Source organism: Syngnathus floridae, chromosome 16 (genome assembly GCF_059516105.1).
Source record: "Syngnathus floridae isolate MCC-2025c chromosome 16, RoL_Sflo_1.0, whole genome shotgun sequence".
NCBI classification, from domain to species: Eukaryota; Metazoa; Chordata; class Actinopteri; order Syngnathiformes; family Syngnathidae; genus Syngnathus; species Syngnathus floridae.
In genome coordinates this window covers 4,683,521-4,696,156 of record NC_142428.1, presented here as the reverse complement: position 1 = coordinate 4,696,156, position 12,636 = coordinate 4,683,521, and the positions used below count along the sequence as shown (strand labels likewise).

General features: G+C 41.7%; 1 protein-coding gene across 5 annotated transcripts in view; it reads left to right on the top strand.

Moving 5' to 3' along the window:
* htr1d (5-hydroxytryptamine (serotonin) receptor 1D, G protein-coupled) overlaps positions 1-8,850 on the top strand; it is a 39,130-nt gene extending 30,280 nt beyond the window's left edge. For 4 of the 5 annotated variants that reach the window (XM_088399938.1, XM_088399936.1, XM_088399935.1 and 1 more), the window contains one exon: positions 2,432-4,735. In XM_088399938.1, the coding sequence (XP_088256064.1) occupies positions 2,851-4,086 (1,236 nt within the window). In that variant the 5' untranslated portion in view covers positions 2,432-2,850 and the 3' untranslated portion in view covers positions 4,087-4,735. Of the gene's footprint in view, positions 1-2,431; positions 4,736-6,650 lie in introns of those variants that run through there. The other variant, XR_015863326.1, reaches the window with a different exon arrangement.
* Positions 8,851-12,636: the final 3,786 nt, after the last annotated feature.

Genomic DNA, 12,636 nt, shown 5'->3' with positions numbered 1-12,636 from the left:
GCTGGCGAACAGTTCACCGTGTACCTTGCCAAGTTGGGAGAGGCTCTCGCTCATTTGTAAGTTGTCCCCTTTATGGGCTAAAATGATGGGCCAGATTGGAAACGTCAAAATGTGACAGTGAAGTTTAGCATAGCCAATGAGTCGCATGTGGCTCGCCAGGTGCCTTCTGTCCACCGCAGGCGCACTTTGGCTTTTACCTCTAAGGCCTGAATTAGCATGTTCTCAAAATTCCTTTTTCTTCTACTTGCATTTGCATGTGTGCGTAGGCGGATCGTTGGGGGAGGAAGGGGGGGGGGGGGGGGGGGCAGATGGTGCATGTGCACGTACGCCTGCACAGCCCAGGAAGAACACCTACTCTCCGAGCTCTGGGGCACCTGCAAATAACACAGATGTACCAAAAGCCCCCCACAGTTTTGCAAAAAGAAGAATACCTCATTATTTTTTCCTCTCATTCCTTAAAAGCTGCAAATCTTCGCCACTTATTCACCAAATATTAAAATATTTTTTTACCACCAAATATTTGGAAACTTAAATAACGACACGGAGTAAATTGTTTAAGCCTAGCTACCTAGCTAGCTTGCTACCTAGCCAGCTAGCTAGCCAATTACACACTGTTGAACGGGAAACAAGACAAGCAAGTCTTGTTAACCAAACGTATTTTTATGGAATATGAGGTCAAATCTAATTTTTGCGCTTTTTTTGCAAACCTTGATGGGTTAATATAATCTGTTCCACCTGCGAGCGCTTTAACCTTGACGCTACACTTTGACATACCGATCGTCTGGAGTGCTCCAACAATTCTACTAATCTATATTTTATACGGCCATTCTTCTCCAAGGGCCATCTATTATTCATGTTTTGAATGGTTGCTAGACAAACAAAACACCACAACTGTTATTTTATATTGCGATGTCAAGCGGCACGGGAGTGAAACGTGTTTGCTAATGGGACACTTGGCACAAATTAAAAGTCGAATAAAGGTGGACATCTGGCTCATAAAGTGACACTCCAATGCTCAGCTGCCATCTAAAATTATGACTTTGTGTAACCTTTATTCCAGTGGCGACATAACATTGTTTCACATCTCATCGGGGTTAATAATAATGAGTTGAGAGAATACGAATAAAAGCCGGACGTAGCGAAATTTGGACTTTCGTCAGGGTTCATGAAATTTTGATGTTCGTAGACAGTTTTTACAGATTTTTCGCATTTCCCACATTGGGAAATCACAGCTCATCTGTTTTCTGTCTTTGGTCTAATACCTAATATATCGGCCCGATATTTCTCAATGGTTGAAGAGTCTCCTGACTCCAATTCAATTCCATTTTTTTTTTTTGCCAGCATCAGCTGCATTTGATGTACTTTTCGTCAACACACACTCATTAGAACCGTGCCCGGTTACCATTTAGTGCACGCTCGAGTCAACAGTAGACAAGCGTTGACAGACGGGCGGTGATAGCTCTACTTCTGCTGAGTTAAATCAATTAGTCCCCCTCCAGCGGGGGCCAGGCGGCATTGGCAGGTCCGCCTGGTTCACGGGGTGAGTCTCTGGTTCAACCTGCGCAGCGAACACATTATGTCGAGCATCTGGTGGGACTTGAGCCAAGTCTGAAAGTACAACTGAATTGGATTACTCATGAATGGGGCTGTGATGTACTGAATTGTACAGTTTGGAAGCTGTAAGCGCTTCATGGTTGCGGGGCTCCGCCCCTGTAGCGTTTCATTTAAAAACCAGATGGAGGAACTAATGTCTTTTCACGCAAGCAGTATCCAGCCCAATTTCGGCAGGGCCTGTCCCTGATTGGAAATCTTTTCCTCTCATCCATTCATTACCAGCCTCATTATCTCATTGTCTTGCAAACCAGAGCACAAGGAAGATAAGCCTTGTGTTGGACTTGACTGAGATGTAAACAGATCCATCACATGTGATGAAAGCGAGACTGGAATACACGTAACCGCAAAGGTCCGACACAATCTATTTCGGGAAGTTCTTCTAGCTACCTAGCGCTATATATCTAGCTCTATATAGCTCGCTTTAGATACCTAGCTAACTCTATCTAGCTCTATCTAGCTAGCTCTATCCATCTAGCTCTAAAGCGCTAGATATCTAGCTCTAGCTAGCTCTATCCATCTAGCTCTTTCTATCAAGCTCTATCGAGCTGTCTGCATTTCTGCTGCACACCACACAAATTAAACGAGGAGAGCGAGCGCTCGTACTGAAAAGCCACTGGCGCGCAATGCTCCATCCCACATTGTGCCACCTGTCACCCTTCGTGTGGATCCAGAGCGCTTGAAACCGGTACAAATAAAGTTGGACAAGAATTGCATGCGATTGCATTCCCTCTGGGAATGAAGCGTGACTGCTAAAAGAAAGACACTGTCACCAAGATGAAATCTAATGAGTTTCTCTCGCTCTCTCTTCCACATACAGAAGAAGACCAAGGAACAAGTATGGAGAAAGCCTTGACTGGATCATGAAACTGTTGATCGGGTTTTTGTGGAGATAGCGGCCTGACAAGCCCACCTGTGTATCTGTCATCAACATCTTACCCCACGCCGGCTCGTCTTATTGAAGTGGAGCCCATTAAAGTGGTTGATAGATACAAAGGTTCGGCGCCGAGGTGTTCTTGCCGGCCGACTGCAGCTTGGAGATGAGATAAGAGGAGTGGAAAGAAGAGCAACAAAAGTGGGCATCTGACAGAAGCTGAATACAAATGACGATCCACGGCTCCTGTAAGCGGGCTCGAATCGATATTACAAAACTGAAATGGACAAATAAGCCGGCTTCAATTACAGGACCATTAGCTCGGGACACGAAATGATGGGATTAGATGGTAGCTTCGGGTTGATATGAAAAACGGGGCTTGGGGGATTGAACCCTGCACTTATGAGCACATCTGTAATGAGGATCTTCTGAAGCTGATCTCAAGCAAGATGGAGGCGTACAACAGCTCACTGGACTACTTCACCGGCAACGTCACGGAGATTCCCGATCCGACCACCGAGTCCCCCTACTGGAGCGACGCCTCCATTTTGGGCTTTCAGATCTCCCTGTCCGTGCTCCTGGGGGTGGTGACTTTCGCCACGGTGCTGTCCAACGCCTTCGTCATCGCCACCATCTTCCTAACCAGGAAGCTGCACACGCCCGCTAACTTCCTGATAGGCTCGCTAGCTGTCACCGACCTCCTGGTGTCCATCCTGGTGATGCCCATTAGCATCGTGTACACGGTGAGCAAAACCTGGTCGCTGGGGCAGATCGTGTGTGACATCTGGCTGTCGTCCGATATCACTTTCTGCACGGCGTCCATCCTCCACCTGTGCGTCATCGCCCTGGACCGCTACTGGGCGATCACGGACGCGCTGGAGTACTCCAAACGCCGCACCACGCGCCGAGCCGGTATCATGGTCGCAGTAGTGTGGGTGATCTCCATCTCGATTTCCATGCCTCCGCTCTTCTGGCGGCAGGCCAAAGCCCACGAGGAGCTGACGGAATGCTTGGTGAATACAGATCAGATCTCGTACACCATCTACTCCACCTTCGGGGCATTCTACGTTCCCACGGTGCTTCTTGTCATCCTCTACGGGCGGATTTACGTGGCGGCGCGCTCTCGTATCTTTAAGATGCCGACGGCGTCCGGGAAGCGCTTCACCACGGCGCAGCTCATCCAGACCTCGGCGGGCTCGTCCTTGTGTTCGCTCAATTCCTCGTCCAACCAGGAAGGCCATCTCCAGGAAGGGCACGTCCACTCAGGAACGGGGAGCTCGCCTCTCTTTGTGAACAGCGTGAAGGTCAAGCTGGCCGACAGCGTGCTGGAGAGGAAGCGGCTGTGCGCGGCTCGCGAGAGGAAAGCCACCAAGACGCTGGGCATTATCCTGGGCGCTTTCATCGTCTGCTGGTTGCCCTTCTTCGTGGGCACGCTGGTTTTTGCCATTTGCAAAGACTGCTGGTTTCACCCGGTACTCTTTGACGTCTTCACCTGGCTGGGATATCTCAACTCGCTCATCAACCCGGTAATCTACACCGTGTTCAATGACGAGTTCAAGCAGGCCTTCCAGAAACTCTTCAAGTTCAGGCGCTTCACCTGAAGACCCCGGAAATAGTACAACGAAGTAGAATTCATGTAAATTTAACATCTTGTGAACATTTGACCATACGGTGGATGTTTTTTATTTTTTACACCCCAATCGATCAGTGCCATACCGCGCCGGATAGCGACAAAAGACTTGCATGCGGAAGGAAACGTAATAATTATTGCATTCATCTAGAAAACATGAAGATGGAATCACTGGCCACAACATTAGGTACACCTATAGCAGTGTGAGGCACAGCGGCTAGCAAGTGTACCTTATAAAATGGCCAGTGAGCAGAGAACAATCCAGCTTTGGGTAAAGCCATCAAATGTATCCGTCTTCGTGTTGTACTGTACGCTGCTGCTCATGTATGTTTTTCCCGTGGTGCAGTAAAATACTTTCCCCTAAAAGGTTCAGTAAATTGCTCTCCATATATGCTCTTGTGTGCACTTCAAAGTGTTTGTGTGCGTCTGAGTGTATACGAAGCGGCGGCTTGATTGAAATGTATGCGTTGTCAGCACACCGGGAGCAGCGTGGAGTGTTTGACATTTGTTTAAGAGCAGGCTTGCCTTGTTATTATGTCGACTGAAAGGAGAAACGGCATTACCCAATAAAAGGCATTATTGTGATAAAAAGAACCGGAGCGCGTGAATAGAGTGGTCGGTATGTGGGGGGGGGGAACAGGTCAAACTAAATGTTTTTTTTTTAATATAATTATTTTTAAAAGCAAGTGACCTGAGTGAACTTTGAATGTATTCCGTGTCAAATAATGTTAAACAACAACAGCAGCACATAAAGGTTGCATATATTTTAAGTGCTTGTTGGAGAAGGTCAAAACCACCCGCAGTCTATAATGGGGTAAATAAACCATATTTCATGGATGTGTGTGTTGGGGAAAATATAAAAAGATCCACAGTGAGGAGCAAAACATTTTTTTTCTTCTCACCTTCCTCTACCGTGTGATGCTCAGACAAAAAGCAGTCATGCGTTGAGTGGATTTATGAGAGCGTGCCCCGGGGGGGGAAAAAAAATTCTTTATCTTAGCACATGACCCCAAATAGTGTGAGGTCAAATGCAAAAACTTGTGATCCAACCACAAACTATTTTCAGGTTCTTCAACAGCTTATCCAAGATCTCGTGACCCGATGGCCATTCCTGCCATCATTTCTTCTCAGGCACTTTGCAAAGTACCGAAAAGTGCTGCTATAGTCTTTTTCTCAGGCACTTAATTAATTCTCTAATCGCCTCGGAACAACTGAACATTTATTATTCACGTCTACGCTAGTTTCCCATTCTCATTTGTCTTCGTTGAATTTATTAGGTGCTTAAGTCATTACCCCTGGTCTTAAAGCAACAATAGGTAATCATTTGACCTCCAAATTGTGTTTCTGGCACATAAGCTTGGAGTAAGAAGAATTCTACCCTTGTTGCCTTGGCAATCTGGAATCACTGACTTCAGTGGTCAAAAATAATAATTGGACGAGCTAAGACGTCGCCTGCTGGGTTGTCTTTCGATAAACCTAGCCGCACACACAAAAGAGCAAAACATGACATCGTTATATCACTACGTTTATTTATTTTACAGTTTTTCTGTTGCTTTGGTATTTCTCAGATCAGAGGTTTCACTGAATATATTTGTTACACTTGTTTTTCATGTGATAATTTTGCCAAGCTATACAATCTGATTGGCTTTTTCATAAGTACATCAAATGACATGTCAACAGGAGGGGGCGCAAGTGAGCTAAAAAGCCAATTAGACCCTTAATGCTGCTCTCGTGCACACAATTAATTTCAATTATCCCCTTAGGCGGCTTCTACATGAATAAATAAATCATCAACTGTAATTGAGGCTAATGATGAGCACCCTCCACAGCATCTGTTTACTAAATCATTTCGCATATTTTATCCACAGATGTGAGAGGGCACAATATCACCTTGTAATAATGTACAGTACAAAAAAAAATGCTGTGATGGACAAATAAAAACCTAATTAAGCAGGCGAGAGAATTTAATACAGTCCAAATGATTTATTATACCACTGGAAGTTCTGGACCAATTAAGTCAAATTAGAAGAGATCATTTTCCATGGCCAATGCGAGTGCACGGCATCAAACGGTTCTCAGAAAAGAAAGGAAGTAGCTCCGTCCATCTATCTGCATTAGTGTGCAGAGAAGTGGCCCGGATAACGTTAGGCCGTCTTGAGCCTGAAGTCGGAAAGGTCAGCATGCACTTAACCTCCTGGGATGAGGACTGTCAGTCGTAGACGGCTGCGAAGGGGCTGAAAGCGAGCTGCGGCGCAGACCAAAACAGCTGGATGATGGAAATGGAAAGGCAACGTCGGGATTGCAAACAAGACAAATTAGCCCCTGGAGATTCAACCTTTCAGTCAGAACTTTGCAACAGTTGTTGTAGAAGGGCTGAGTCTTACAGCTTTGTTATTGAGTTTAAATGAGTCTTTTTTTACGGATGCCTGAAGAAATGCCTTCAAATGTTACATTTATATTCAAAGTAGTTTGACATGTCGGAAGAATACAATTAGAGGCTTGTGACAATGTGTCTTACCCGTGTTGACTTTAAAGGGAATGAGGGGAGCCAGGAATCAAGTCGACTGTGTTCACCCCCACAACGGCGCAGACGCCCATGTCTCCTTGCGCCCGTCTACGAAAACGTCAATGGAATGAAAACTCCACAGTGAAGACTCGCACTGGGTACGAAGAGACCTTGTTTTCCCATTTCATGAATATTTCAACGTTGCAATTTCTGATGCAATTGCATATTCCCTTGTATCATAGAACAGATATCAGATTTCATAAGATTCATGATTACAGATGAGTCTGGATTTATTGATATGAGCAGCATGAGGAAAATCTGAGTTTTTGTTGTTGATTTTTTATTTTTTTTTATAAATTATGCAAATGTTCCCATGGGAAACAACTGGCTGTGCGCAGCAGGCTCACACCATGATTAACAAGTATGCGATCTGACGTGTTTTCCTCCACCTCTATACCAGCGTGACCACTTGGACGGCGCTTTCCATGCATGTAGAAGCGCATGCATATTTAGTGGTGTATAGGATGAGACCCCAGGAGAGCTGAACAACACATTGTGGGTAGAAGCCTTCACTAAACTAAATCTATGGAGAATATGTTAGGCCTGAGTATTTCCCAATCAGATCGGGGAGGAAAATTAACCCTTAACAGCCGGAGAATTAATCCCAAAAAAAATCAAATTAGACCCAATTGTATGTGTTATCCTTGTGGGTTTAAATCAAATAATTATTCAGAATATAAAATAAATATTTAGCTTTGGACTTATCACTGCCAAATGTCAAAAATCCACATGAGCAGTGCCAGGTTTTACTCACAAAGATAAATACCACAGCTACATTTAAAATTTCCATCAGTGACTTGGCTGGGATTCAACTGGCATTTGATGACCAAATTAGCCTTTGATGGTGTTCTTTGGAGTGGTGGGGCATGCGGGATGAAAAAAGGTCACGTTGGAAATGTTTTGTAGTTTTAGCAAAAGCATTGCATGTAAAAAAAAAAAAAAAAAACGTTGGGGGGAAAAAAGTGAATGGTCGCCACGTTACAATCGCCCTTCTGTTGACGTGTTACACATTGAGACAAAGTGAAACGGAATTTATCACATTCTAGCCAAAAATAGCCCGGGGTGTTAATTTACTCAACTGCAGGTGGGTGGAAACCATTTGCCTGGATGTTATAATTTATAAAAAAAAAGAAAATAGACTTCAGACCATAATAGAAATGTCAGCAAAACAAGGTCAAGGAATCCCCCTCTATTTTGAGCACGGCCGCTAATAGAGAAAATCGACATCCCCAAAAAGGGATTGGAATGTTTTACAGATTATTTTCAGCAAATTGTTTCTTTGGCACCAAGATAATACTCAATCATTAAATATTGTGTAGGGAACAATGGTTTACATTCTTCTGGAGGTGCTGCTGTTTTGTTTAGCAACAAGTTTTAGCAGTGTTTCGTGGATGAGGCACCAGGCAACTAATCAGGCTGCAATGTCCTGTTATTGATCTGCAAGAGCAAAAATGGTTGCTATGACAACAGCAACTACTATGTTAGACACAATGCAATGTTAATCATATTGACAAGACATAGGATGGCCGAATACTGCATTTATACAAAAATAGCTCATAAAAAATGTATTCTATGCTTTTATTTTGTTTGTATGTGCCCTGGTAACCAGTCTAGAATAAATATCGAAATTCAGGTAGGTTCTATCTCTTGACCCTAGAGCGATAGAAAATAGATTTTGGCCAATCATGTGTCTTTAATTTTGATAGCTTGAGATCTTAATTACTCAAGAAGCTCAATATCTTTTAAAAAATACACGGATGAATATTTTTCTATGATTCATATTTTGAAAGGGTGATGCTTTCATCACCAAGACAGGAAATCTTCCCGTGGAGGAGGAAGCATTTTATTCAACATGCATTATTCAACAATCATAAATTACTATACACAGATTCTTTACACTACACCAAAAAATATTTTATGTATACATATAGATGGTCACATGAGACAATTCATCGATTATCAAATATTCTTGATTAATTTAATGATCGATTAGTTGTTGATTAAGCTATTAAATGCTGCACCTGCTAATATAATTTCCTCTTTTTACATTTTCAATGGGACATAGGCTGGTGTTAAAACATGCTGTATGTACAGTACATTTTTCCATCTGCCCTTTTTATGAAATATTCAGAGTAATACTTGTGTTCTAATTAAAATTCAGTCACAACATGTCTTGGGTCATTAGTGTTGCGAGGCGAGCTGGCTACTTCTGAATGCATGACTTGGGAGAGCATCTTCGTCATAAATACTGCATCGGTGTCTTCCACTGAGAGTTTCTACATGGCTCAAAATGTCTTTATTTTTATTTTTTTTACCTTCTGTGCGGCAGTTTGAGGAAAGATTTTTGCTCGCCGTTCCCCTGAGACTTAGTTTACAATGTAACCCAAGTTACATCACTGTGGACACTTGCTGTAAAAGTGTTATACAACTTTTTGGGTTGTATACAATTCATTCCAGGGCTGAGGTTTATTTATTTATTTATTTATTTATTTATTTATTTATTTATTTATTTCCAAATTTGGACAAATGGGAAAAAAAAAATTATAGCTCTTTAGAGTTAAACTCATCGTAAAAACTTTATTAACCGCTAAGGCACTTTTTAAGTCACATTTCAGTTTCAACTATCACATTTAATCATTCTTAATGTTAAATAGATGTTGGAATGTAAAATATTTATAGGAGTTGTTTCAAATTATTCAGTTGAACTCTTTGCAAAGGAAGGAAATCAAAATGGCTATATAACACCGAATTAATTTATTTGAACGGCCAGAAGTAAGATATTCCAATTTATTTTTATTCTCTTTGCAACCCTTTTTGAGGCTGCTGGAAAACTTATTGGCAAGTGTGACACCTCATGTCGTCATCTTTTCGTTGTCCCTGTTTCACAATGAAGTTGCCTTTATATCTTAGCGGCCACACATTTATAGGTCAAGTTGGATGCTATCGGACGGGTGACGCCAACGTAGCCTTTTATCAATACAAAAAAAAGGCGGACCTTTCTGTCTCCGTTGGCCTGGAGTGCCGTGATTATCCCAGGCACTTGGTTCCTTTTATGACTTGAGTAACTCACCGGTTGAAAGGAACTCAGCTGAAACGCAAGGGAAGAACAAGAAAGGGGGGAGAAAAAAAACAGATGATGAAGAGAGAGGATTAAACGAGGATGATGGAACGTGATTAAAATGGAGGAAGGACATTTGGAGATAAAAGAAGTTGCGAGACTGACAGCAACTTTCATCTGAAACATTTCACTAAGTTTCAGTAAATTAATTAGAAGAACATAATACTCTTTTAATACTATTAATTTAATTTTTAATATTACTAAATATATTACAAAATTACATATTATTGACCAATTTGATGGGCTACTTTGCCTTCAGTATTAGAGTAAGAAACAAGATGATTTAAGTTTATTGTTGCAAATTAACATTCTGTTTCTGATGTTTAGTTAGTTTTAGTTTTGGGCCTTGGAAAAAGTCCAAATGTTTACTTTGGAATTTAGTAATTAACTGTTATGCTTTCTGAAGGCAATTTCAAAATCAGCCAGAAGAGATTTTGTTGAAATGTCTTATGAATAAAAGCCCATTATCTTGTCAGAAGTCATTATGTTTGTTTCCTTACTGATTATTTCTGTAATGTTGCAATGCAACGCAGATTTACAGATGTTATTTTCTCTGCTTTAGATTTTGGGAAGAAAAATGGGTTGTTTACTATTTGGCAGCAGCACAGGGAGTGGGTAGAGCATTTGAGAGCTCTCCTGGGGGAGGCAAAAGAAGATCACAACGTCTCTTGGCTGCTGAGCAGGTGAGCTTCAGTGGAAGTGGCATGGAATGCTAAGGTCATCGTACAGAGAGGCTGACGGGAAGGTTAAAGAAAGTGGAAAGTTGAATCCCACGGGATGAAAGGCTTTCCAGAGCGGCTGGTATATAATGTTCTTTCATGTCCGTCAAACAAGTCATCGGCTGGGGCACAGCCGAGACATTCCATGTTGTTCTTCATTCACACTTCTTCTACAGTCTGTATTGCTCCAGCATGCTAGATGTAAAATTAAAGCCAGAGTAAACCTTTTTTTTTTTTTTTTTACAGCCCTTCAGATCAGGGAGAGAACTTTGTGATCATCTGATGTAATCATTTGAAAGTCCTGGTGAAGTCGATTTGTTCAGCTCGTGAGTTTTGGGGCTACTTTTGTGGCATATCATATAGTTGTATTATATAGTTTATTTTCATCTTATTTATTTGTTTGTCCTAATTGGGGTCGCAGGTTAGTTGGAGCATGGTTGAACCAGCCCAAAATCTAATAATAATAATTATTATTCTTAAATCTAACCATGCTACCCTCTTATTTTATAAAGATTAAATTTCAAAGATTGCCATCAAGAAGCTGTTTACCAAGCAATTACTGGACTGTTGTCAATTATGTTTTTTTCATGGGCATTTCTGCACTCTAATCACAGCAAAGCAATTTATTTTCGCTTTGTGATGGCGCTGATGCTCCGATTTCTATGCACTTGCACATGAATTAGTCATCACGTGTTAAAGATAGTCATTCACGCAAGGCGAGATGAGTTTCGACTTGTTTGTGGGATGAAGCATTTGTCAAAGATCATTGCATTCATTCAAATGCACTCTCATGGAGGGAAACATGAATTAAACATGAAACGATTTTTAACGTGCCAAGGGGATTCGATGGCTCACAAATGCTGTATAGCAATTGGTGTGTACGAGCTGTCAAAGACGTAAATCTGGTTGACCTTGAGCACAAACTCAATTCAAACATACAGTACACAATATTGAAATACTCTCCTTGATAACATTCAATGATATAATACATTTTTCGTAGTAAAAATGTTTCACAAATGAATGCTAGAGACATCCAGGAGTTTGTTTGAATAAGACAGTTTCAATTATGTGTGGAGGTTGTGCATCTATGTCAAAGCCTGCTCTTCCCCTTTTGTTCCAGGCAGCACTTTTCTTTCATCTACCTTAACAAGCTGACCATTTATCACCTCTCGCTTTTCTTAGCCCCTATTTTCACAATCCTGGAAAGAAAATAAATAAGCAAGACCTTTTAACACAGGTCTAGTCGTTAGCTTCATTGGCTGAGCTGTTTAGTTTAAAAAAATAAAGAAAGGATTGTTGGATTGTTTTGGTAACCCATACCGACTGTGCAAGAAATGAAAGCAGCACTGTGTGATATCAAAAGTTGGACCGCTGCAGTGGAGGGAGAATTCACCTGTGGTGCCGGAGGGGAAAAAAGAACTTAAATATGTGCTTGCAAAATGCTGTTTAGCATAAATAAGCGTAGCTGACGTGAAGTAATATCGGCCTCGTTTATTGGAAGCGAGCAAATCTTACTTCGCATCACTGATACGCGCCATTACATCAACTGTATGCAACTCTACTTCATTTAATGTTCTTTTATTGGAAGACGGCACATATTGTTGCTTCACGCCCAGGCCTCCCTCCAGCCAGCCATGTTTATATGCTATGCACACATGCACAAACAACACACACACACATGCAGTTGCTGCTTCCACTGATGTTGCTGGGCCAGGAAATGAAAGGCAGCCTATCGCCGAGTAATAACGTTGCGGTGATGATGAACTGGTGGTGAAGCAAGATAAAGATGGATTCCCGAGAACAGCACAACACACATAAAAGAGAACCGTTGCGCTCTCTATAATATCCACATGGGTGTTATTGCACAAATCAATATGCAAAGTCCAAACAGGCATCCCTTTTGGTTGCTTTTATGTATTTATTTATTTATATATTTATTTATTTATTCATTCGTTAATCCATCCATTTATTTATTTACTTATTTATTTACTGGAGGAAGACCGATTTTTTTTTAAAACGTATTCGTTTTCTCTGTTAAATTAATCCATTTGCCTGAGAAAGGAATAGCAGATCGTCAGTTTTCTAATTTGTCAAGTGAGAACCATTACAACACTGCCC